A 26,769-nucleotide genomic window follows, 5' to 3' on the forward strand; every position below is an offset into this window, starting at 1 on the left:
AGTTCTTGCATTTTTCTGTAATTTACCTGCAAGTTTGCTCCTCTATCTCCTTCCCACTATTTGGTGGTCTATAGTATACACCCGTAGTGTAATAGTTCCTCTATTGTTCCTTAATTCTAACCAACTCCATCATCCCTTTCCAGTGCTACAATAGTTTTGTTGATCAATACTGCCACCCCCCACCCCCTCCTTTCTTTCCTTCCCTATCTTTCCTGAATTCCTTGCAGCCAGGAATATTAAATTCCCAATTCTTCCCTTCTTTGAGCCAGGTCTCTGTTATTGTCATTATATCATAGACCCATGTGACAACTGGAGCCTGCAGCTCACTGACCTTATTTACCACGCTACGTGCATTTACGCACATGCACTCCAAACTCCTATCACACTCCTCTTGCATTTGCCCTGTAGCCAATTCGCACGTAGCCCATGAATGAACGAATGACCAAATATGCTGCTATTGAGGGAGGAACGTTGGCCAGGACACCGGGAGACTTCCTTGTACCTCTTCACATAACGCCATGGGGTCTTTCACGTCCGTGTGAGCAGGGCCCTCGGTTTCAGGTCCCATCCGAAACGGCACCTCCAACAGTGCAGCACTCCCTCAGTACTGCATTGAAGTGTCAGCCTAGATTTTGTGCTCAAGTCTCTGGAGTGGGACATGATGCCACAACCTTCTCATTCAGAGGCGAGAAAGTGCTACCCATTGCGCCACGGCTGATACCGTAAAGTAGCCATTTGTTTTTGCGTATTTTGAGATGAATAGGATTTTATGTACAGGAACAGTAGCAAATTATGCAAAATGTGGTGGAAAATTTAACATGAGAAAAGGGCCTGCAGTTTACATTATTTTTTTAAAAAATAGATGGATTGATAGTTTCCATTTTTTCTAAAGAAAGAAAGAACTTCCTTTCATATCACTCCTTATCATGTTCTCAGAGCTCTTTACAACCAATGGAATTACTTTTGAAATGCAGTCAGTTTTATGTTGGCAAGCAAAGCAGCCAATTTATGCACAGCAAGCTCCCACAAGCAGCAAATGAATGAATGGTTGGATAATCCGTTTGGTTTTGATGTTAATTGAGAGAGTAACATTGGCCAGGACCACAGGAGAACTCCCCTGATCTTTTATGTCCACTTGAGAAGGCAGATGGGGCCTCGGTTTAATGTCACATCCGAAAGATGGCACCTCCGACAGTGCAGCACTCCGTCAGTACTCAAGTCCGCAATGGGGGGAGTCCAGAACAAGGGGGCATTACCTTAAAATTAGAGCTAGGCCATTCAGGGCTGATGTCAGGAAACACTTCTTCACACAAAGGGGAGTGGAAATCTGGAAATCTTCCCTCAAAAAAGCTGTTGAGGCTGGGGGTCAATTGAAAATGTCAAAACTTGAGATTGATGGATTTTTGTTAAGGGTTACGGAACCAAGGAAGGTAGATGGAGTTAAGTTACAGATCAGCCACGATCTAATTGAATGGCGATGCAGGCTCGAGGGGCTGAATGGCCTCCTCCTGTTCCTGTGGGGCTTCCGACTCATGGGAGAGTGATCTTTGTTTAAGATGTGCCCATATTTAGCATTTTGTCGCTGTTCAATAGCTCATCACCAAGTGCAACAAAGCGTTGAAGGTGTTGGGAAAGCTGATGTCTTGTGCCTACAGTTGAGTAAATTGCTAAGATTGTCTCCTGAGCTCACCAGCCAGAAGCAGTCAAAAATTGACTGAAAAATGGAACAAAATCCCATGTTTCCCCCCCTGCCTCTGATGGTTTTGATTCTAGTCTCTTTTTCTGTGAGGAGATTTCTCTGTGATACCACTGTACACCTGGGATTCCTGTTTAATTGCTTGTGGAAATTAATGGTTTCCTTTTATCTGCTGCCTGGTACGTTTTATAATCCTTCAGTGCCTAATGATTTTGAAAGCAGTTTCCTGCTCGTTCAGTTGCAGTGCACTATAATCCCTGTAAGAAGCTGACTTTTTTTTTAAAAAGTCTAAACCCAGTGCACTCCTTTAAATGCATTAAGTTCCTACTTCACTTCAATCTGTTGAATATCGGCAACGGGCATTTGCTTGTAAAACATCCCAAGGTGCTTCACAAGAACGATTATCAAACAAAATTTGACACCGAGCCACTTAAGGAGATATTAGGTGACCAAAAGAGGGAGGTTTTAAGGAGCGTCTTAAAGGAGGAGAGAGAGGCGGAGAGGTTTAGGGTGGGAATTCCAGAGTTTAGGACCTAGGTAGCTGAAGGCACGGCAGCCAATGGTGGAGCGATTAAAATCAGGGATGCGCAAGGGGCAAGAATAGGAGGAGCGCAGAGATCTCACTCAGAGGGTTGTAGGGCTGGAGGAGGTCACAGGGATAGGGAGGGGCGAGGCCATGGAGGGAGATGAAAACAAGAATGAGAATTTTAAAGTCAAGGCGTAGCCAGACCGGGGCCGACGTAGGTCAGCGGGTACAGGGGGTGATGGGTGAACGGGACTTGGTACAATTCAGGTTAATGCTACGAGAACTTCTGTGTGCTCCCCACATTCACCTTTGGTTGTTGTTGTTGTTGTTATAAATTGGATAGCCAGGTGGTGAAGGACAGAATACTAGAGCCTGGTCCTCAGTTGCTTCCAAGCCTTTATTCACAGATCAACATCACACACATCATGCACCTCCTTGATAAGCTTCCCTCCTGTAAATGGATACAGGAGAGTCCCCAATGGATATCCGCAACCTGAATACAATTAACACTAATTGATATAAATTACATAGATACAATTAACAGTTGTGCCCTCCCGCATGGAAGTAGCGATATTGTTGAACACAGATTGCTGTGGTCAGCTGTACTCGGTGTTCCTCCGTTGTGACACTTGATTGTCTTGTTCGGCCATTGTCTCAGTAATATTAATCTGAACGTGAATTTCTGTAGGGTTTTTGTCTGTGAGCTGGCAGAGACTCGTTTAGCATTTTGTCAGATGACATGCATGTAATGCAAGGTATGCATGATGCCAGTTCCCCATTTATCACTTCAGAGATAACCTGGGTTTTATCTTATTTAAGTGAATAATCCCTTGTGATTAGATTAAATTCACTGGGAGATTTATAGAGGCTCAGAGCATAGATGGAGGCCGTTCGGCTCATTGTGTCTTTGCTGTTTACCGGAGCAATCCAAAATGAATCTCACTGCCAGCTCTGTCTCCCCCCACCCAGCCCTCTCCCCTCCCCCTCACCCTCCGCACTCTCCCCTCCCCCTCCCCTCCCCCTCTGTGCTCTCCCCTCCCCCCCCGCGCTCTCCCCCCTCCCCCTCCACGCTCACCCCTCCCCTCCCCTCTGCGGCCTCCCCTCCCCTCCCCCGTACTCGTCCCTCCCCTCCCCAGCACGCTCCCCTCCCCCTCCATGCTCACCCCTCCCCCCGCGCTCCCCCTCCCCCCCGCGCTCCCCCTCCCCCCCGCGCTCCCCCTCCCCCCCGCGCTCCCCCTCCCCCCGCGCTCCCCCTCCCCCCCGCGCTCCCCCTCCCCCCCGCGCTCCCCCTCCCCCCCGCGCTCCCCCTCCCCCCCGCGCTCCCCCTCCCCCCCGCGCTCCCCCTCCCCCCCGCGCTCCCCCTCCCCCCCGCGCTCCCCCTCCCCCCCGCGCTCCCCCTCCCCCCCGCGCTCCCCCTCCCCCCCGCGCTCCCCCTCCCCCCCGCGCTCCCCCTCCCCCCGCGCTCCCCCTCCCCCCCGCGCTCGCCCCCCTCCCCCTCCACGCTCACCCCTCCCCTCCCCTCTGCGGCCTCCCCTCCCCTCCCCCGTACTCGTCCCTCCCCTCCCCAGCACGCTCCCCTCCCCCTCCATGCTCACCCCTCCCCTCCCCCGTCCGCGCTCTCCACTCCCCGTCCGCGCTCTCCACTCCCCCTCCCCCTCACCCTCCGCGCTCTCCCCTCCCCCTCCTCCTCCCCTTTCGCGCTCACCCCTCCCCCGCGTTCTCCCCTCCCCCCTCCCCCTCACCCTCCGCGCTCTCCCCTCCCCTCCCCCTCCGTGCTCTCCCCCCTCCCCCCGCCCTCATTGTGTGCATATATAACATGACGCTGAATTTCCCCCTCGCTAGATCAGGATTGTTGTCATTGATACTTCTGAAACAATAACCTTCCCAAAGCTACCAATAAAATATTAGCTCCACCGCTCTCCCTAACCTTCTCAGGCTGTTTACGTTTTGCCAGATGTCTCCGACTCCTGCAGACACTCTTAATAATTTTTTACAACCTTGCTCAAGCTCTAGAGGGTCGTTTTATTGAAATTTTCTTGGCAACATTGAACCTTTCCTGACCTTTTTGTAAAATATTATTGTCTTCACGGACCTTTTACCAGATGTTTTTGTTCAGTCAATTAAAAGTTCTTATCCCATGTGATATATATTGTACGCAGAGTAATGAATACTGGGAGTGATCACAGTGCCCGTAATCTCATTGAAAGGCTTATATGTCCACAAAAAATTGAGAGGGAAACTTGATTGATTTCTCAGTCCTCTGAAGCTCTGATTAGGTTTTGTTTCTTCACTTGTCCCATTTCCACCCTCCTTGCCTTGCACCATTGTCCCTTTTGTCATTCAGTCACTCCTGCCCTCCTCCCTATCGCAGACCCTCTCCCTTTTGTTCTTTCCTCCCTTCCTCTTCCACCTTCCTCCCTTTCCCTGGCTCTGTACTTGCTTAAAAACTGTAAAACCTTTAACTTCTTCCAGTGCTGATGAAAGGTCATCGACCTGAAACGTTAACTCGGTTTCTCCCTCCACAGATGCTGCCTGACCTGCTGAGTGTTTCCGGCATTTTCTGTTTTTGTTTCGGATTCCCAGCATCCGCAGTATTTTGCTTTTGATTGCTTAAAATGTTATTGTTTTGGGTTCTTCCTCCTCCTCCTCCTCCCCACCAAATAACTTGGAGCAGAAAGTTCCACTCCATCACCTTGATGGCAAGATGGTCAAGGGTTGTGATGGCATTGGAGATGTATGCTGGACTGCCACGTCTAGTGTATATATCTAAATATCTCGAGGTAACTCTGCAAGTGGAATTCCGTCTCGGAGCTGGGGTGGTAATGATGTAAATCGCCCTGTAAATATACCATTGCGTGAAGCCACCAATCTTGAAATACAACCTTATTTACTCCCAAAGGTTCTATGTGCAAAGCTGCAGAAATGCCATTGCAAGAAAGAAAGAACTTGCATTTGTACAGCACCTTTCACAACCTCAGGACGTCCCAAAGCGCTTCACAGCCAATGAAGTACTTTTGAAGTGTAGTCACTGTTGCGATGTAGGGAAACGCAGCAGCCAATTTGCGCACAGCAAGATCCCACAAAACAGCAATGTGAAAGCGACCAGATAATCGGCTTTTTTTCAGTGATGTTGGTTGATGGATAAATGTTGGCCTGGACACTGGAAGAATTCCCCTGCTCTTCTTTGAAATAATGTCATGGCATCTTTTACATCCACCTGAGAGGGCAGATGGAGCCTCAGTTTAACATCAACCAAAAGACGGCACTTCCTGTTTAGGTGCTTGTAAAATAATTTTTGGCAATATTCAAAGAGCAGGGGCGTTCTCCTGGTGCCCTGGCCAACATTTTACCATCAAACTGCACCACCAGAACACATTAAGTGGTCACTTAACTCATTTATTGTTTGTGGGAGCTTGCTGTGCACTAATTGGCTGCCGCATTTCCTACATTACAACAGTGACTATACTTCAGAAATACTTCATTGGCTGTAAAGGACTTCAGAACATCCTGTGAAAAATGGTATACAATTGCAAGTTTTACTGGAGAAGGTGCAAAAAAGATTTACAAGGATAATACCAGAACTGAGAAGGTTCTGCTGAAAGGGTTAGGTGAAGAGGGGAGGGAGGAGGCTCATGTGGAGCATTAACACCGGCATGGACCAGTTGGGCAGAATGGCCTGTTTCTGTGCTGTATATTGTATAAGTTCTTTTGTTTACCTCTGTAAAACACAATCCCATCTATCTGTCCCTTTCTGTGCATCAAGTAGCAAGAAACAATAAAACTCTCATGTTGGTGTGTTGTCGACACTCTGGCCCTTTCCTATACTGTAGCAGGTACACTCAATGAATTACCTCCTTAGCGGCACATTTGAATGACCCTGTAATTGAAAATATGGTACACATCTGTGCTGGTGAGAGGTTTTGCTTGTGAAAAAGTTTTATATGGGACTAAGTGTTCATTACAAACTGATGTTAAAAACCTTTCAAAAAATGTGTCCTTTAGTCTTGGTTGAAGTTCAGTTATATAAAAGGAATGAATTCCTAATGAGAAACATTTTGCCCAACAATGAATGTGTAAAAGTGGGGTTTGACTATAAAGAAATCAATTGCTGAAATTTAGTAGTTACAGAATTGACTTCCTAAATTAAATCCAGTCCAATTCCAGTGGGGACTTGTCTCCGTTGGAAGCATTCTCTCAGTAAGAAAGTTGTGGTTTCGAGCCCCATTCCAGGATTTGAGCACAACATTTAAGTGCAGTACTGAGGGAGTGCTGCGTTGTCCTTTAACGGAGATGTTAAACTGTCTGCCTGTTTTGATGACCCTACTGGATGTTAAAGAATCCATTGTAATGTTCTTTTGGTGCCCTGACCAACATTCCTTCCTAAATGAGCCCCACCAACACACAAAAAAAAATCAGATTAAAGAAGCAGTCATTCTTCTCGTTGCTGACTGTGGGGTTTTACTTGGGGCAAAACGTTTACTTGCAAACCAATATCATCTGTACTTCAAAGTAATTCATTGTATGTGAAACAGTTCATGGTGCTTCTATGAGATGTGATGGGGTGCTGTATAAATACCCGTTTGTTTGTTCTTCTGCAACCGAGATTGCACACACAAGCTTTGTAGTTTCTCTTACTGCTTTCAATTGGGCCACCATTTGTTGATTAATTCACCTAAGCTATCCTCCCCCCATTATTTTGGTTATGTCTATCAAGGTGAAGGATGTTAAATGCAGTAACTTTTAGTCTCCGATCAGCGATAGCTTATCTCAAACTCCCTCTGCTCTCCACCAACAATCACCCTTAACCGCAGCCTCGGGAGAGTTCAAGGGGGTGGTGTTAAACCCCAAGAACGGGTGGGTCGGGGGCGGGTGGGATTTGAAAATAGTTGTTTTTTTGGGCCGCGACTGCAAAATTTTCGGACTTTGCATTCCGGGGGGGGCGGGGTGGGGGGGAAGCCTGTACTTTTACTAGCCGACGTTAAACCCGGCTTTTTTTTCCGGGTTTAACATCGGTGCGGAAAAGTACAGGCTTCCCCCTGGGAATGCAAAGTCTGAAAATTTTGCGGTCGCGACCCAAAAAACAACTATTTGCAGCTCCCACCCGTCTCCAACCCACCCGTTCCTGGGGTTTAAAATCACCCCCCAAGTGTTTGAAATGTGTCTGAGATATCATCCAGTAAAACTTTTCTTGTTTTTTTTTAGGAAACTTCTAGAACTACAAGCCGATGGAAAAGGTAAAGAAAACCTTTAACAAGTGGCAGTTTTATGAACCTTGCCCGTTAATGCTTTTCGCCTACAAATATATTGAGCAGTCAAGTAGCAGATTGGATGACTGAGCAGTACCATGGATCCAGGATCAAGACCCTTATTCGTGTTTCTCGTGCCAAATAAAGTCTCACTGCCCCATCCTCAGATGAGGAATGGCCAGTTTTGACAGGCCATTGGCTGCAATACTGCATTGAATTGAGGTCACCCCTGGCTGGCAGCAAGGAGGGAGAGTTGGCACGGGATGGCCTTTGGATTGTACTTCAATGCCAATGCTAGCTGGCCACTGAATAGTGTTGGCAGACACTATATTGGCAAATTCAATTCCCTGCTCATCCTTTAAATCGGGAGTCCAAGTTGTTCAACCCGGGACAGTGAAAAGGACAAACAATAAGCAAACTTTTCTTTGCTGTTCTTTAAGTGCGGTTACTAAAGAGTATTTCAGCTCATTATTTTAGTCTTCCATCAATTCTGATCTTTCTTTTTTAAAAAAAAAATCTCCTCTTTGGTCTGCAGTAACCCTAACCCTAACCCTAACCCTAGCCTCTCAAATCTCCCCCGTGATCTTCAATAAATCTCCTCCTTAGTCTCCTTCAGTACCCTGGGATAAATACCATCTATCCCTGGGCATGTATTTTTTCTGAGCCTTTACAGCATGTCTAGGACTCCTCAGGTGTATCGGAGTCGTTCATTTTACTTTGTTTGAGGAGACCATGGGGTAAATTTTAACTCCCAAGAACGGGTGGGTTGGGGGCGGATAGGGAGTAAAACATACTCGGTTTTCAGAGCGGGACGGCATCCTGGCTCCAACACGCCTGCTTCTGGGTTTAACCCGGGCAGGTTCGTCTGCAGACACCAGGACGTCCCGTCCCCCACTTAAATCTGGCGGGCCCATACTGAAAAGGGCAATGTACCTCAGTGAGATACTTGAGGTATTTAATATTTTGTGTATTGGAATAATAAAATGAATTTAACCTTACCTGCTCGGGTTTGCTGTCGCTCCCGACTCGCAGGTGGGAAGGGCCGGATCCATGAGGTGAGGGCCTTCGTTGCACTGCTTGTGGGTCCGGAGGAGCAAGAGTGCTTCATCCAGGACCAACAAACTCACCTGGCCGACAGGACCCCCGCGATCGGACGAACCCCCCCCGCTCCCCTCGCCGTCCCCCTGTCCCCCCCCCACAGATGGTGGACCCCACCTACCTCTGGCTCTTCACCCGTCCTCCAGGCTGGCTGTTCGGGCGTGAAACCTGGAAGTGAAATTGATGGGCCTCATTAAGGTCGCGATCCCGCCCACTTACCTTCCGGGTTCCGCACCCGGAAATTTTTCCCTCTGCTCCCTTCCTGGCTGTCAGTTAAAATTTGCCCCCCTAATCTTCCCTTGGGAATACTTGGAGGAAGTTCCCCTGCACGTTCCCCTCCAAGTCACACACCATCCCGACTTGGAAATATATCGCCGTTCCTTCATCGTCGCTGGGTCAAAATCCTGGAACTCCCTACCTAACAGCACTGTGGGAGAACCGTCACCACACGGACTGCAGCGGTTCAAGAAGGCGGCTCACCACCACCTTCTCAAGGGGCAATTAGGGATGGGCAATAAATGCTGGCCTCGCCAGCGACGCCCACATCCCATGAACGAATAATAAATAAATAAAAAGTAGTAATTCAGAACGTTTTCCTATCCTGTCAGTTTCTTTCTCCACATTTGCTCCCTCACTTGCTGAGCTTCTCCAGCATTTTCTGTTTTTATCAGTTCCAAGCCTTTTTGCATCTTTTGTGGTTCTCACCTGTTCACTGACTGCCCTCTTAGAATTGCAATACTAAAAGAAATTTTTACTATTATATTTTCCATCTGCAGCAATACATTTTTCTAGGTGTCTCTCTAAACCTCTGATCATGTTTCTGCATATTATTTTATTCATCCCATTGGATCCCATTCCCTTCAATTGTAGATGCCATTTTCTCTCTTTATTTTGCTTCTGAGTTGTTTATTAATCCAATCAGGGTTACACCTGAGTTTTTTTGGTATCAGGTATGTATTTGTCCTGCATACTCAACATTATGCCTTTAAAGATCCTCGACTTATCCTCTACTGAACAATCTCCCCCAATGAATTTGCTTAAGTTGTCCCCTCGTGTCTTTGAAATTAGCCCATTTAAAGTTATATACCTGAATCGCAGAACATGTTAAACTTAATCATTCTGTGGTCACTGTCCCTGAGGGAGTGGCATGAATTCCATTTTTTTGTACTTTGGGTTATTTGAATACCAGGTCAAGCTGACTGCAAGCTCTTGTGGCTTTTCTAAAGCACTGAGTCATGTCTCAGTCCTGCATTGTGTTTACCAACGCTGACTCCAGACATCTTGGGTTTTCCCAATTTCCATTATTTTGATTGATGTTGTCTATTAAAAAAAATCCTTCCTGTAAGAATGAACTATCTTCCTTCTTGTGCTGACTTGGAGGCCTATAGCATACCCCTATTGTTAGCTTGACGATCTTTATGTTAAGAGATGTCTACCAGAGTAGTTGGTTATGTAATCAAAAGAGAAAATGCTAGAAAACATTCAGCAGGTCAGGCAGCGTCTCTGGAGAGAGGAACAAACATTTCAGGCCGATCACCTTTCATCAGAACTGGAAGAAGTTAGAATGTATTTTTCTAACTCTCACCGGAATGACTTCTTTCACCTTCCAGGTGACTGACATGGAGCTAAACCGTTTCCTTTTCTGAATACATCATACCCCTTGCGATCAAGCTCCCCTTGTCTCAGGATGGCCAACACTTGCATCGCCTCTTTGTGTTCTCGATCCCAATTCACTTCAGTCAATCAAAGGCTCCAGCACACCTTTGTTGTTAGATTTATCAAACAAAAGAGACTTACTTCAAACTTGTCACAGACCCATGTCTTTCTATCCCACCCCTAATCAAAAACCTTTGCTTTATATAACCCCCACCGCCCCTATGCATATTTGTTTAATCAGGGACACCACTTACTTTGGAGCCCAGTTGGCATCCACCATCCACTCCCCATGGTCGGAGTGGCCTATTGCTTCGGGAGTGGACGTACACTTCATCACTTCCTGAATATTAGTTCCATTCTCGTCCTCTTGGAGTTAACCAAGTTCTGGATATTCCGACCATGTCATTGCTGCCAATGCAGCCTCCAGATCCAGCATCTTCGAGCAGTCGAATATGTACATTTTAGTGTAGATTTGCCTCCTTTCACAGTGAGTCTGCACTTTCCTAGACTCTGGTTCATGTACATATCTCTAAGTTACTGTATCCATACTCACTGCTGAAAGAAGAAAGACTTGCATTTATATAGCGCCTTTCACGACCTCAGGACGTCTCATGAGAGGCTTTACAGCCAATGAAGTACTTTTTGAAGTGTAGTCACTATTGTAATGTAAGCAACATGACAGCCAGTTTGCACACAGCAAGGTGATAATGACTTTTTTAGTGCTGTTGGTTGAGGGATAAATATTGGCCCAGGACCCTGGGGAGAACTTCCCTGCTCTTTGAAATAATGCCGTGGGATCTTGTACGTCCACCTGAGAGGGCACATGGGGCCTCGGTTCAACCTCTCATCCAAAAGACAGCACCTCTGACAGTGCAGCACTCCCTCAGTGCTGACACTGGGAGTGTCAGCCTAGATTATGTGCCCAGGTCTCTGGAGTGGGACTTGAACCCACGAACTGTCTAACTCAGAGGTGAGAGTGCTGCCCACTGAGCCGCGGCTGACCACAACAGCGAAGACAAATGTTTTACTGCATGTGGTACATTTACTGACCACTCCATCAGGGCAGCACAGTGAAGCTACTTTAATTCAGTGATTCACATTAATTTATAATATTATATAGTGCCCAAAGTATCTTTACTCTGCTGCATTTTTACTTCTTGTTAAAGTTTGAAGTGTTCACATTGACTGATGTGTCCACACAGCACCACTAACGCTCCTGAAGATGACATCGCAATGTATTCAACTGGTAGCCGATATTCTGGTCGAGTAGAGAGGCCCGGTCACAATCGCTATGGAAACACTTCATCAAGTTCAACCTTCAGCAGTACATTAGAGAAGAAATTGGAAGAATTTGAAAAGGTATGTAGGAGTGAGGCAGTGATTCTGCTGCAGTGTGCGTGAGAAATATACTGGTTGGACACCCTGGTTTACACATTGGTTCTTCTGCTCTTCAAGTACAGTCCCTAAAACTCCCTCTCTCTCCCCTCTCCCCCGTTCCCTCCCCCTTTTCCTCCCACTTCCTCTCCCTCCCGCTCCCCTCTCTCTCTCCCGCTCCCCTCTCTCTCTCCCGCTCCCCTCTCTCTCTCCCGCTCCCCTCTCTCTCTCCCGCTCCCCTCTCTCTCTCCCGCTCCCCTCTCTCTCTCCCGCTCCCCTCTCTCTCTCCCGCTCCCCTCTCTCTCTCCCGCTCCCCTCTCTCTCTCCCGCTCCCCTCTCTCTCTCCCGCTCCCCTCTCTCTCTCCCGCTCCCCTCTCTCTCTCCCGCTCCCCTCTCTCCCGCTCCCCTCTCTCTCTCCTGCTCCCCTCTCTCTTCCCCCGCTCCCCTCTCTCCCGCTCCCCTCTCTCTCTCCTGCTCCCCTCTCTCTTCCCCCGCTCCCCTCTCTCTCCCCCGCTCCCCTCTCTCTTCCCCCGCTCCCCTCTCTCTCCCCCCGCTCCCCTCTCTCTTCCCCCGCTCCCCTCTCTCTTCCCCCGCTCCCCTCTCTCTTCCCCCGCTCCCCTCTCTCTTCCCCCGCTCCCCTTCTCCCACGATTCCTTTCTCTCGCTCTCTGCTCCCTCTGCCCTTTGCCCACGTGCTCTCTGCCGCTCTCTCTTTCTCCCCTCTCACTTTTGCACTCTTGCTCTTGCTCTGTCTCACTGTGCCCCCTCTCTCTTTGTATCATTTGGGGTGCTTGGATTTATATGTTTTATAAAAATTTTCAAGTCCGTAGACAGTATCCACCTGAAAGTTGCCTCTGTAATGGAGGGGGAAGTGAATCTTAGTTTGTAGTTGTATTTATGCGAAGGAGTCTATGGCTTGGAAGGTGTCTGTAAGTGAAACTCTAAAAGGGGGTGTTGAAGTAATTCGAATAAATGAACAACTGGATTTTTAAAAGAACATAATGTTTTAACGTTTATTTTCCACATCACGAAGTATATGGGGTAAATCGATTGTTTTAATTTAGACCGAATGCAATTAATGTGAAGTCTCTTTTATCACCAGGAGCTCGCCAAGGAGAGACAGGAAAATCAAAAACTAATCAAACTACTGCAGGACAGAGATGACCTTATTGGGAAACTGAAAGAAGAAATTGACCTTCTTAACAGAGTAAGAACCATTTGTTGTAGAAACTTTTTGTCATACAATTGAGAAAAAGTTATTGGCTTTTTCTTGTTAAAGGCTTCAATTTTCATGGCTCTTCCAGCTTAGGAGCAGAATAACACACTGAACATTACAGGGTGTGACACACTGTCCTTGCGAAACTATTTTTCACCTCACTTAGCAGAAGCACCAGTGGAGATCCACTACTGAATATGTGTAACAGGCTCGGGAGGAACAGGTGACTTTGGACCTATGCTTGCCCAAGCTCTCCCCCACTGGGGGTTTTCCCCACCTCATGTCTGGGTCTGTTGCAGACTCATTGATAGAGATTGATCGCTATGATTAGTCAACAACTCCATTATCGTTGTATCATGTGGCTACCAGGATGGTAGAAGGCGAATTAGATGGACCTTGGTCTTTTTTCTGTCTAGCCATTCCTCTGTATGTGTGTGAGAGTATGAGAGTGATTGGTGTGTGTGTGTGTGTGTGTGTGTGGTGTTCTGCAGCTTGAGAATATGAACTATAATCTTAATAAACTTGATCCACATCCCATCATTTACCATCCCTGTGTGACAATTAATATTTCATCTTTCACAGTGACATCTGCTGTATTGGAATTATTTGCTCTGGTGATTCAGTTTAATTGGCCCACAAGACTAGAATTGTGCTCACTTGTCCAACCATGTTTGTTGAAACTCTGACACTTATTATAGACGTTTCTACGAGGAAAGAGAGGGGGAAGAAAAATCTGAATTTATTTTAAGAAGTGCCTTGTGTTCGATCTTTTACAGCAACATAATTCTTCCTTGAAAGTGAGAGCGAGAATATTAAATTAACACTTGCATGTAATGGGTTTTTGAAATGATTAGCAGTAAGTCAGAAGGCATGTTCTCCAGAGAAAACAATTCCAGATTGTGTTTGTTCAGCAGCCAAATTGAGTCCTGGAATGTCTAGAGAACCAGAGAGAGACTGGTCATTTTTGATCTTTTAATCATGCTTCACTTCCTCCCTGTAATCTGAGTTTAGTTGTACAACAGCACCGAAAATAATTCAACTGTGCAGAATAAACTCCTGCAGAGTGGAAGAGCAATGGGCTGGCAGATTATCATCTGGCTTGGGCCTGAAATCTAATTGTTCTTATATACTGACCCGCCCTTCATTACATCGAACTTTACAGCCGTTCGGCCCAACAGGTCAATGCCGGTCTTTAGGCTCCACACCAGTTTAGAGTTGCCAACTCTGGTTGGATGTATTCCTGGAGGTTTCATCACATGACCTCCCACCTCCAACGGCCCCGCCCAGCCAAACAGCCTCATTCCCCCATCTCCAATATTTTTTACAACTAATAAAGGAAAGTGTTCAAAGAAAGTGGAAAAAAGAGCACAATTTGTTTTAATGACCCTTTATGATTTTTCTCTCCTGCGTTGCTCACAGCAGTGCCCAGGAGATTAATCTTTAATTCCAGGAGATTCTGGGACTATCCTGGAGAGTTGGCAACTCTACACCAGCCTCCCGCCACTCTGTTTACTTCATCTCACCCTATCGATCATAGAATCGTAGAATGATACAGCACAGAAGGAGGCCATTTGGCCCATCGTGCCTGTGCCGGCTCTTTGAAAGAGCTATCCAATTAGTCCCGCTCCCCCTCCTCTTTCCCCATAGTCCTGCAAACTTTTCCTTTTCAAGTATTTATCCAATTCCCTTTTGAAAGTTATTATTGAATCTGCTTCCACCGCCCTTTCAGGCAGCGCATTCCAGATCATAACAACTTTCTGCTTAAAAATATTCTCATCCCTCCCCTCTGGTTCTTTTCCCAATTATCTTAAATCTGTGTCCTCTGGCCACATGTCAGTGGAAGCAGTTTCTCCTTATTTACTCAATCAAGACCCTTAATAATTTTGATAAAGGGGAACCAGTGGATGTAGTATATTTGGATTTTCAAAAAGCATTCGATAAGGTGCCACATAAAATATTGTTACGCAAGATAAGAGCTCATAGGGTTGGGGGTATTATATTAGCATGGATTGAGGATTGGTTAACGGACAGAAAAGAGAGAGTAGGGATAAGTGGGTCACTCTCAGGTTGGCAGGCTGTAACTAGTGGGGTGCCGCAGGGATCGGTGCTTGGGCCTCAGCTATTCACAATCTATATTAATGACTTAGATGAAGGGACCGAGTCTATTGTATCCAAGTTTGCTGACTATACAAAGCTAGGTGGGAAAGTAAACTGAGGAGGACACAAAGAGCTCGATATTAGGAGGGAGGCGGGTTGGCAGTGGGGGGCCGACTGGGCGCGTGGGTGACGCGGCCAGTGAATTCGGGGTGCTCCGCCCGCGATCGCAGCTGAATTGAAGGCACTTACCGTGGCTTCCGGGTTTCCCGTTCCAGACCTGCGCAGTGGGCGCACTGCGCACCCGCATCACAGGCTGTCAGCAGGAGGAGCCCTATTTAAAGGGGCAGTCCTCCAATGCTCCTCCTGCAGCAAAGAACCAATTTTGGATCATGGAGCAGGCCAGAGGCAAGGCTGCTCCAAGGTTCTCTGACTCCTCACTCCAGGTGCTGCTCGATGGGGTGAGGAGGAGGAAGGAAATTTTTTTTCCGTCGGATTGGAGGAGGTGGCCTGCCTCCGCCACCAAGAAGGCCTGGCTGGAGGTGGCCGAGGAGGTCACCAGCAGCGGCAATGTGTGCCGAACCTGGGTCCAGTGCAGGAAGCGATTTAATGACCTAACCAGGTCAGCCAAAGTGAGTATACTTACACATTCTCCCACACTCCGTCTTCCACATCACCTCCACCACCACACAACTCCTTCTGCACTGCCACCACAACGCTCTCGCATCACTCCTCACATCCACTCAACCATCATCCTCACCTTGCCTGCACTTACTCACCGCCCCAGTTCCTATTCGAACACCACCACGCAACCCAATCCTCATACAATCTCCTGGCTATGTCTCACACGCACCCTCCCATGCATCTCCCTCACGCTCACCCCCACCCACACCAATGCATGCAGTGGGTCACCATGCAACCATCACTCAATCACGCCTCTGTGTTTTGCCTTGATCAGAGAAGAGATTCCAGAATGTCCGGGAGCGGGCAAGGACCGGAGGGGGCCCGCCACACCAGGTGGTCCTAACGGACACGGAGCAGCAGGCATTGGAACTAAGCCAGATGCTGGAGTGCCTGTCCATGGCGGATGCTGAGACTGGGATTGCACAAGCGGCTGGTGACAGAAATCTAACACTCAGCACTCATGATAGCGAATGATCTTAGCATCTCTTGGCATCTGCAGCACCTCAACATCTGTCCACATGCTTAATATTGCTTTCTGTTCTCTTGCAGGGCCGTCTGCAAGCACCATGATGGCGGAGGGCGATTCCTCAGAGGACCTGCCGGCCTCTGAGGGTGCATAGTCACATCTGAGCCAGCCATCCACCAGCACAGATACACACACCTCGGTGGGTCCCTGTCCTCACTTAGTTGGGCTTGCACATGGTGAGTCACCACGCACATGTGAGCACGAGCAGACCCTGGTGGCAGGGGCAGCCGTGGAGAGTCCACGTCGGTGGGAGCACTCTTCTCCAGGCTCCGCTCAGCTGGAACCAGATGCTGAACCCTGGGGGCCAGCCGTGAAAAGGAGAGTCATCGAGGGGCAGCAGCACATTGCCGAGGTACTGGAACAGTAGCCACTCGAACTCTCCACAATCGTGCAGAGGATGGAGGAGTCCAACTCCTGCATGAGGAGAATGGTGGCACAGGTACAGGAGGGAATCTCTGAGATAGTGTCACAGGGACGTGAAGGCATCTCTGAGATAGTGTCGCGGGTAGGTGTGGGAATGTCTGCGATGGAGGAAAGGCTAGCCTCCATCGAGCTTCAAGCACGGCTCAACAATGAGTCCATTCAGGCCCTGACAACGGCCGTTCGGATTCAGGGTGAGCAACATTCTGCCGCCTTAAACAGGCTGACAGATACCTTACAACTGGCCTTCCAAGGCTTCACACAAGTCCTCCAAACTGTCATCCAGCAGAGTGGAAGGAGTGGTGTGGGCCTGGGCCAGGAGAGGGATGATGGTGAAAGGGGACATGGAAGTGGGGACTCCACTCAAAGCGCTCCCACGTCTCACCAGTACCCGCAATGCTGCCCCCTCTCCAGGTGGCTGAGTCTGCCCCTGTGCAGGTGGAGCAGTCTTTGGAGGGGCCCTCACGGGCACCGAAACCCAGAGGGCGTCCGCGCAAAGCATCTCATCGGTCAGGGCATGGACAAGAGCAACCTGCCACTACCTCTGCTGAAGCCACAGGGGTAGCACCACGTAGGGGTTCCCGTAAACATAAGGCAAAGGTTTTGTGAGCACAAAGGGGATGCACAAGAGTGTAAGACAAAATGTCATATTTTTGATTTACTTTTGTTTGTTTTGCAAAAAATCATAAAAAATTGTTATCACCACTACTGCCACGTCTTTGCGAATCTTGTCTGGTTTGTGCAATAATGCCCTTTCCTGAGGATCACCATGAAGACCCACAACTGATGCCACCCATTGTGTCACTGCAGAGTGGGTGTAGATGTATTTGCAGGGCTCTTTTGTGCAGACGACTGAGACACGCCGGCCATGTCCCCGGTGGCACACTGAAAGGATGCGGAGGAGACGTTGTTGAGGGCAGTGGTGACTTTGACAGCGACAGGTAAGAAGATGGTGCTCGGGCCAGCCGGGAGCAGCTCGGCATGAAGGAGGCTGCAGATGTCCACGACTACATGTCGCGTGACTCTGAGCCTCCATGTGCACTGCTGCTCAGAGAGGTCCAGGAAGCTGAGCCTCGGTCTGTAGACCCTGTGGCGAGGGTAGTGCCTTCTGCGATGCATCTCTCTCTGCGGTTGCCCTCCCTCCTGCTGTGCAGGTGGATGTGTCACAGCACTGTGTTGTGGAGCTCAACGTGTCAGAGGTGGACGGCGAGGCTGGTGATGCTGTTCGCCCTCAGGAGGTCATGACTGCAGCTATAGCGGCCCCCATCCGGAAGATGTACGTCTGAGGGGGTCCGCAAGGTAGGTACATGTCTCTGCACACCGGGGTAAGTGTGCAAGTTTGTGAATTTTAGTGTTAGGAGGAGGGTGGTGGAAGCCAAACTTTGTCCAAAGTGACAGAGTGGCCTCCTGCAATGAGTGAGGGTCTCCCCCCACCCCCATCTGTCAAATGGACCTTTGCAGCTCCCACAGGCTGGTGGCTGCAACACGTCCATTTCAACTGGGAGTGTTTCCCCCAGTACGGGAAACACGCTCAGTTTATATGAAAATCCCACCCCTTTAAAATATCCTACAAATCAGGTCTGCTAACGACCTGAAGTATCAAAATAATTGCCTTAAGTGGGATCCGGCCAGCTTTAATTGCCGGCGGGAGTCCCGCATGCGGGGGCTGCGCGCGCATCTAAGCGCGTCACTGGGGAACCCGGAAGTGGGCGGGTTGGAGCCAGGCTCCGGACCTGCCCCGGGAATTCCCAATTTTCGGAGGCCCCCCCCCGCCACAAACGCACCCGCTCGGACATCTGAAAATCACGCCCAAAGAGTCTGCAAAGGGATATAGACAGGTTAAGTGAGTGGGCAATAAAGTGGCAGATATACTGTGGGGAAACGTGAGGTTATTCACATTGGTAGGAAGAATAGAAAAACTGAATATTTTTTAAATAGTGAGAGCTATTAAAAGTTGGTGTTCAGAGAGATTTGGGTGTCCTCGTACAAGAAACACAGAAAATTATCAGAAAGAAAGCAACTAGGAAGTCAAATGGCGTGCTGGCCTTTATTGCAAGGCGGGTTGGAGTATAAGAGTAAGGAAGTCTTGCTACAATTGTACAGGGCTTTGGTGAGACCTCACCTGGAGTACTGCATACAGTTTTGGTCTCCTTACCTAAGGAAGAATATACTTGCCTTAGAGGCAGTACAACGAAGGTTCACTAAATTGATTCCTGGGAAGAGAGGGTTGTCGTATGAGGAGAGATTGAATAGAATGGGCCGATACTGTCTGGAGTTTAGAAGAATAAGAGGCGACCTCATTGAAACATGTAAGATTCTGAGGGGGCTCAACAGGGTAGATGTTGAGAGGCTGTTTCCCCTAGCTGGAGAGTCTACAAATAGGAGGCTACAACCAGTTTAAGATAAGGGGTCGGCCATTCATGACTGAGATGAGAAGGAATTTCTTCACTCAGGGTTGTGAAACTTTGGAATTCTCTACCCCAGAGGGCTGTGGATGCTGAATATATTCAAGGCTGAAATGGATAGATTTTTGGGCTCTAGGGGAATCAGGCAATACGGGGATCGGGTGGGTAAAGTAGAGAAGATCAGCCATGATCTTATTGAATGGCAGAGCAGGCTCGAGGGGCCGTGTGGCCTACTCCTGCTCCTATTTCTTATGTTTCTTATGACTACCTCTATTAAATCTCAGGAAAGATATATTGGCCTTGGAGTGGGTGCAACGCATATTCACCAGAATGATACCTGGGCTAAAAGGGTTAAATCATAAGGACAGGTTGCATGAACTAGGGTTGTATTGCCCTGAGTATGGATTGTTGAGGGGTGATCTGATCGAGGTGTTTACAATGATAAAGGGATTCGACAGGGTGGATAGAGAGAAACTATCTCCTCAGGTGGGGAAAAATCAAGAACAAGGGGGGGCATAACCTTAAAATAGGCCATTCAGGAGCGAGATCACTCCATAGCCTTTTAATATTCCAGAGAATGCAAGCTTAGTTTATGACCAGAGACTGAGAAGTGACTCAAATTCACCGCAAGCAGATTTCAGCAAGGTGTACGAAGCTTTCAGTCCCGAGTAGGAACAATTGGAGTGCCTGCCAAATAGCAGATTTCAAGATGTAGAGCAGCTAGAGAGAGGCCTTCCCCCAATTCAGGCGAAGAATTTCTCCCTCGGCACATAAAGTTCCTTTATTCACCCATGGATAACTCCTTGTAATTGTCTCCTCTGGAGTATGTAGAGGTCAAGAGGCGAGGCTTTGCAGTTCCCTCATCCCTGAAATCTAAGAACTCGAATTATAAGCCGCGCTGCCCTTGTATAAAAAAAAACACGCGGCATCTTTATATTTGTTGTCTGCAGTTTTGATTTGTTCATTGGATCGTTTTTTATTACAAAAAAAAAATGCCCATCACTGTGATTTGGCCAGAAACCATTTTTTTTATTCATTTGGCTTGATTTAGTGAAAGGTTGTTTAGCCATTTCTTCAGTCTCTGCGTGGAAATTAGATACTTCCCTTCATCTCACGCCTGGGGGTGCTGTACTTGTAAGAAATTTCATCCTATGCGATCAGTTAACTCCTCGCCCTCCTTACGGACGTTATCAGGACAGGTTGCATTGACTCGGCTTGTATTCCCTTGACTATAGGAGGTTGAGAGGTGATCTGATCGAGGTGTTTAAAATGTTAAAAGGATTCGATGGGGGTAGATACAGAGGAACTATTTCCTCTGGTGGGGGAATCCTGGGCGGGTGGGGGAGGGGGGGTCATATCCTTAAAATTAGAGCCAGGCCGTTTAGGAGGGAAATCAGGAAGCATTTTTTCACACAAAGGGTAGTGGAAATCTGGAAATTCTCTCCACAAAAGTCTGTGGGTGCTTTCAAGACTGAGATTGATAGATGTTTGTTGGGTAAGGGTATCAAGGGGTATCGAGCAAAGACGGGTAAATGGAATTGAGGTACAGATCAGCCATGATCTCATTGAATGGCGGAGCAGGCTCGAGGGGCTGAATGGCCTCCTCCTGTCCCTTTTTTTTTGCACTGATGCTTTGCGTCTCCTTGGTACAAAAACTCACATTTTTGTTTTCTTCCACCCTACGCTGAAGGATTTGGATGAAATTGAAGATGAAAATGATCAACTGAAGCAAGAAAACAAGACCCTGTTGAAAGTTGTAGGACAGTTAACCAGGTAGAAGTTGGTCACATCGACTGCGCGTCATTCCGTGTGAGTCTGACTGATTAACATGCGCATCTTTCCATCCTGGAGTTAGCTTCCAAAAAAAAAGTACAGACTGAAGAGAAATCCTTCCAAGTTCACACTACTCTCACCTGAGGATATTACATACCTTCTATAAGAACTGCAATAAGTGCAAATGTTTTTTTTTTGCATTAGTAGCTGTCTGTCTGTCGTCTTCTGATAGCAGCAGATTATTTCAGAGTTTCCTTAGACTATCTGTAAGGACTTGTGCAACAGAACTATTTGCAAGCCGGTCATTGGTTTAAATTATGGTTACGGCCTTGTAATCTGTGTGATACAGATCAATTTATATGCCGTTATTATCTTCATAGTTTTCACTGTATTCAAAAAAAAAATCACATATTGAAATCTGAAGAAAAAATATGTGTGCTTTATATATAATTTAAAAAAGGTTTCGAAAGCCGTGATCCTAAGAAGTGTAATCGTATCAGGCATTACTGCTGTAAGGGGACCTGTCATTTAAATTATGGATAAAACCTCATACTTTCATGCATGTCGTTTATGCAAAATGATATTTCTTTCCGTGTATTCAAAACCTTGTAGTTAAAATGAATGAAAGGAGATATGTTACTTGACAGTTTAATAAAGGCAGTGGTCGCAGTGATTAGCATGGTGCGTTCACACTGTAGCTGTGTTGGTACTGCCGTTACAGTCACCGTTATGGATCCAGTTTGAACGCAGCCCAAATCAGCAGTCGGGGGCTCTATGCTGGAGCGAGGGTGGTGCAAGAATCACGGAAGGAACTAATCTCCCTCTCCCTCTCCCCCCCCTTGGCTCCCGAGTTGGGTTAGGCCGTGACTCTGGATTTGCACTTCACGGTTTTTTTTTTATCGTAACGCCGTTAAAACAAATGGAACAGAAAACCTAGGACCACTGACTCCGATGCAAAGTGGGAAACGCGCCCTTACACTCCCGTGTGCTGGAATGGTATTAACAAAGACAATGTTTAAATCTTAAAAAGTTATTTATCATATCTTTGTGTGTTCTGAACATCACTGCGTCCCACCCTTTATTATATTCAATTATCACAGCTCCTTTCTGGCTGCTTGAAGAGCTTTTTTTTTTCTTAATGGAATAAAATGCATTCCAAATGCATGAAGTTTACTTTCCGTAACGTAAAAGCGACCACAAATAATGCTCGCCATTTTGTTTTTTGCAGCACATCGAGATTACAACTTTATATTAAAACAAAAATAAATCGAGTCCATGTTTTTTTGAATGAGTGACCTATTCCCCAACCAGAATGAACGATCCTTTAAAATCACAGACAGACAGACAAAAAATAAAAGTTGTGTTTTTTTTTTGGTTTTCAATAACGTAATTATCATAAAAATTAAAAGCCTGGAGCTTTTAAATTGATAGAAGCCAGCGTGTAAATAAGAAGTGGAGGGAATGAGTTCTGACTGCTACTGGGGGCTAATTCTTTTGAATTCTGACATGCATTTGTTTCCCTGTTAGATTAGATTAGTGCATCAGAAAGGAAGTTACATTATAAACTGTCCATGCTGTTGCAGATAAATTTATGCAAAATAAACTCTGAAGCACATCACCATTACTACTTTTAGTGTGTTGGTTTTATTTAATTCGCATTAACATATTTCATAAACATCCCCACTTGAATTTTTCCAGTCTTGCGCATTAAATGCATTGCTTTCTCTTTGTAATATTACTGCATCTCCGAAGTATTCACAAATTTTATCTGTTCACAATTATTGCCCTGCCAACTTCGAAGGGCATTAGTGAGGGTCCAACGCATGGTGAAGGAAATTAGTGAGCCAGTTGGGTTTTTACGATATTCCAACAGCTTTCGTGGTCATTTTATTCCTGGTGCCAGCCCACTGATTACCAGATTGATTGAATTCAGTTGCACTGCATCCCCGGTTGGAATTACGAACTCAGGACTTTCGGGTTGCTAGTCCTGTATCAGAACCCCTGCACTGTCCTACCCACAAATCATCAGTTTCAAACCAGCAATGCACGTGTACGAGCAGGTTTTAAGATATCTGTTTTGCCTGGAATATTGGTTCTGAAGTTTTTCTATGAATTAAGTTCTATACTAACAGACTGCCGTACATCGGTTATATCTGCCACATTTATAAATACCATTAAAAAATGGGTGGGACTTCCCTCATATGATAAGTGTGAAAATTATCATTTCATTTCAAAGTATCTGTCTGTCTTATTCTGTCAAAAACTTTTCTGTCTACAAGGTTTATGAATGATTGTAAAGACCATGTTGCCTTGCTGATTGGCGAGTTCACATCATGTGGCTTAGGTCATGTGCTTAGCACAGATCAATCTGGGTGGACCCTGGTCCTTGTGTTTGCTGGGAAAATGGAGGAGGTGAGGTGGAGGTGGTGAGGGGGCAGGAGGTGGAGGAGTGGTGGGATAGAAGGAGGAGGAATTGGTCAGGACGAGGAGGAGTGGTGGGACAGGAGGAGGAGGAGGTGGTGAGGAGGCAGGAGGAGGAGGTGGTGGCGAGGGGGCGGGAGGAGGAGGAGGGGGCGGGAGGAGGAGGAGGGGGCGGGAGGAGGAGGAGTGGTGGGACAGGAGGAGGAGGAGGTGGCGAGGAGGCAGGAGGAGGAGGTGGCGAGGGGGCGGGAGGAGGTGGTGGCGAGGGAGCGGGAGGAGGAGGAGGTGGCGATGGGGCGGGAGGAGGTGGTGGCGAGGGGGCGGGAGGAGGTGGCGGCGAGGGAGCGGGAGGAGGAGGCGGCGAGGTGGCGGGAGGAGGAGGTGGTGGCGAGGGGACGGGAGGAGGAGGAGGTGGCGATGGGGCGGGAGGAGGTGGGGGCGAGGGGACGGGAGGAGGTGGCGGGAGGAGGAGGAGGCGGCGATGGGGCGGGAGGAGGAGGAGGTGGCGATGGGGCGGGAGGAGGTGGGGGCGGGAGGAGGTGGGGGCGGGAGGAGGAGGTGGCGATGGGGCGGGAGGAGGTGGGGGCGGGAGGAGGTGGGGGCGGGAGGAGGAGGTGGCGATGGGGCGGGAGGAGGTGGTGGCGAGGGGGCGGGAGGAGGAGGAGGCGGCGAGGGAGCGGGAGGAGGAGGCGGCGAGGGGGCGGGAGGAGGAGGCGGCGAGGGAGCGGGAGGAGGAGGAGGTGGCGAGGGAGCGGGAGGAGGAGGCGGCGATGGGGCGGGAGGAGGAGGAGGCGGCGAGGGAGCGGGAGGAGGAGGCGGCGAGGGGGCGGGAGGAGGAGGCGGCGAGGGAGCGGGAGGAGGAGGAGGTGGCGAGGGAGCGGGAGGAGGAGGCGGCGAGGGGGCGGGAGGAGGAGGGGGCGGGAGGAGGAGGCGGCGAGGGGGCGGGAGGAGGAGGCGGCGAGGGAGCGGGAGGAGGAGGAGGTGGCGAGGGAGTGGGAGGAGGAGGCGGCGAGGGAGCGGGAGGAGGAGGCGGCGAGGGGGCGGGAGGAGGAGGCGGCGAGGGGGCGGGAGGAGGAGGCGGCGAGGGAGCGGGAGGAGGAGGAGGTGGCGATGGGAGGAGGTGGCGAGGGGGCGGGAGGAGGAGGCGGCGAGGGGGCGGGAGGAGGAGGCGGCGAGGGGGCGGGAGGAGGAGGAGGTGGCGATGGGAGGAGGTGGCGAGGGGGCGGGAGGAGGAGGCGGCGAGGGGGCGGGAGGAGGAGGAGGTGGCGATGGGGCGGGAGGAGGAGGCGGCGAGGGGGCGGGAGGAGGAGGAGGTGGCGATGGGGCGGGAGGAGGAGGCGGCGAGGGGGCGGGAGGAGGAGGCGGCGAGGGAGCGGGAGGAGGAGGCGGCGAGGGGGCGGGAGGAGGAGGCGGCGAGGGGGCGGGAGGAGGTGGCGGCGAGGGGGCGGGAGGAGGAGGCGGCGAGGGAGCGGGAGGAGGAGGAGGCGGCGAGGGAGCGGGAGGAGGAGGAGGCGGCGAGGGAGCGGGAGGAGGAGGAGGTGGCGATGGGAGGAGGAGGAGGTGGCGAGGGGGCGGGAGGAGGAGGCGGCGAGGGAGCGGGAGGAGGAGGAGGTGGCGATGGGGCGGGAGGAGGAGGAGGTGGAGGAACTCCCTTCCTAACAGCACTGTGGGAGAACCGTCACCACACGGACTGCAGCGGTTTAAGAAGGCAGCTCACCACCACCTTCTCAAGGGCAATTAGGGATGGGCAATAAATGCCGGCCTTGCCAGCGATGCCCACATCCCGTGAACGAATAAAAAAAAAAGGAGGTGGTGAGGGTGCAGGAGGAGGCACTGCTGGGGAAAAGCTTACTTGAGGTGTTGTGGGAATGGCAGATGCAGGTGAGGGCAGTTGGGGCTGGGATTTCCACCTGGTCCTGTATTTTCGTGCTGCTCTCACTCAGGGTATGTGGATTAATCTCATTTAGTTATAAGTGTTATGCTGTTGAGTATCTTTCTGGGTCTTCTGGCTTCTCTGTGTTATTTTACCTGTAAATAAATCCAACTCAGTAGTTTAGCCAGTACACATTGGACTGATGACATGTTATTTCCCACCTTTGAAGGAGTGGGAAAACATGGTGTGTATCCGAATTATTCTCTAGTGAACAGTACACAAGAATTAGGGGGTTAATTGTTAACCCTGCAGCACACTAACCCATACTCGGCACCTGCAAACTTGCACTTTTAGGTTCTTAGAAGATTCAATCTGTTTAGCTATTTGGCCCGAAGCACAAGACAAAGGGGAAAAAGCCCAAACTGGTACAGCACCGACAAGTCAGGACGTCCGTCCCTACTTATGTGCTGCAGGTTCACCTTAATGGCCTGAATTTTCAGCCAATTTTCTTGTTGCCAGACTTGGACTGACTATGACCATCCAATTTTCTTAATGTCCACAACCAGCCCATCTGCCACTCCCAACACCAGACAGACTGAATTTGGAGCAGCCTTCCCACCACCCCAGTATTAGTCTGGTAACTGCCCAATATAATTGGCCAATATTTATCCCTTAACCAACATCACTAAAACAGATTGGTCATTTTCTCGTTGTGGGATCTTGCTGTGCGCAAATTGGCCACTGTGTTTCCTACATTACAACGGTGACTACACTTCAAAAAGTGCTTCATTGGCTGTAATGCGCTTTGGGGTGTCCTGAGGTCGTGAAAGGCGCTATATAAATGCAACTCTATCAAAGTCTCTCATAATTTTGAGCACCTCTATTAAATCTCCCTGTAACCTTCTCCGCTCTAAGGAGAACAATCCCAGCTTCTCCAGTCTCTGAACTGAATTGATGTGAGTTGGAAAAGCAAGCCAGCGGGTCCAACCGCCCATCCTGTTGGAAGGTGCGTGAGTGTGACTCGAGGAGAAGATCAACCCCTCATGCACAACCATCACCCTCCGCACACATTAACAGACTCTCTGCATGAAGAGCAACACCTCGAGCATGATGGCAGGGGGGGGCCTCCAGCACTCGTGGAACCAAAAGGTGGTGAAGGGAGAATAAAATAACTTGGCAATTCTGCAAAATGAAAATCCTCATCTTTCGAAACCGCATTAAGAAGCTAATAATTCGCGCTCGCTTGTGTTTCTGAAGTGACTTTTTTTTTTGTGACGGTTGATATTTGCCGAACGCTTCCAACAACTTTGGGTTAGGAATGCGATTTAGCCAATTGAAAAAGTCATGGGAAAGTTTGGAGGCCACTCTAGTGTTAAGGTCAGTCACTTCAGTTGGAAGGAAACATTGAGAAGTTGCCAGGAAGCTCGATAGCTCAACGGAAGGCCAAAGTCTCAGAGGAGCGATAAAAAAACTAAATTTGTGATGGGGCTTCAAATGTGGAACATTATGTAGCGAAACATGTATATATAGGTCATTTAAATTATGTAGTGAAATTGATAGACTTTAAATATGAACATGTAGTGAGGTTAGTTCTGTTACATGCACAACCCTAACAGACTCTCTGCATGAAGAACAAAACCTCGAGCACTATCTTGTTGACCGGAGGTCACCGGTTACGGTTACTGGCTTAGTTCAAAGAGGAGAAGAGTCAATTCTCTCTTAACTCTCACCTCACTTCATTCATGCTGTTAGATCATATACA

The 26,769-nt window shown here is 48.7% G+C and overlaps 1 protein-coding gene across 3 annotated transcripts in view; it reads left to right on the top strand.

Annotated features, from left to right (window-relative positions):
• pawr (PRKC, apoptosis, WT1, regulator) overlaps window positions 1–22,337 on the top strand; it is a 125,706-nt gene extending 103,369 nt beyond the window's left edge. For all 3 annotated transcript variants that reach the window (XM_067999277.1, XM_067999276.1, XM_067999275.1), the window contains exons 4-7: window positions 7,425–7,456; window positions 11,425–11,581; window positions 12,698–12,802; window positions 20,631–22,337. In XM_067999277.1, the coding sequence (XP_067855378.1) occupies window positions 7,425–7,456; window positions 11,425–11,581; window positions 12,698–12,802; window positions 20,631–20,717 (381 nt within the window). In that variant the 3' untranslated portion in view covers window positions 20,718–22,337. The remainder of the gene's footprint in view (window positions 1–7,424; window positions 7,457–11,424; window positions 11,582–12,697; window positions 12,803–20,630) is intronic.
• The last annotated feature ends 4,432 nt before the right edge of the window (window positions 22,338–26,769 follow it).

This window comes from Heptranchias perlo, chromosome 18, assembly GCF_035084215.1.
Source record: "Heptranchias perlo isolate sHepPer1 chromosome 18, sHepPer1.hap1, whole genome shotgun sequence".
Lineage (NCBI taxonomy): Eukaryota > Metazoa > Chordata > Chondrichthyes > Hexanchiformes > Hexanchidae > Heptranchias > Heptranchias perlo.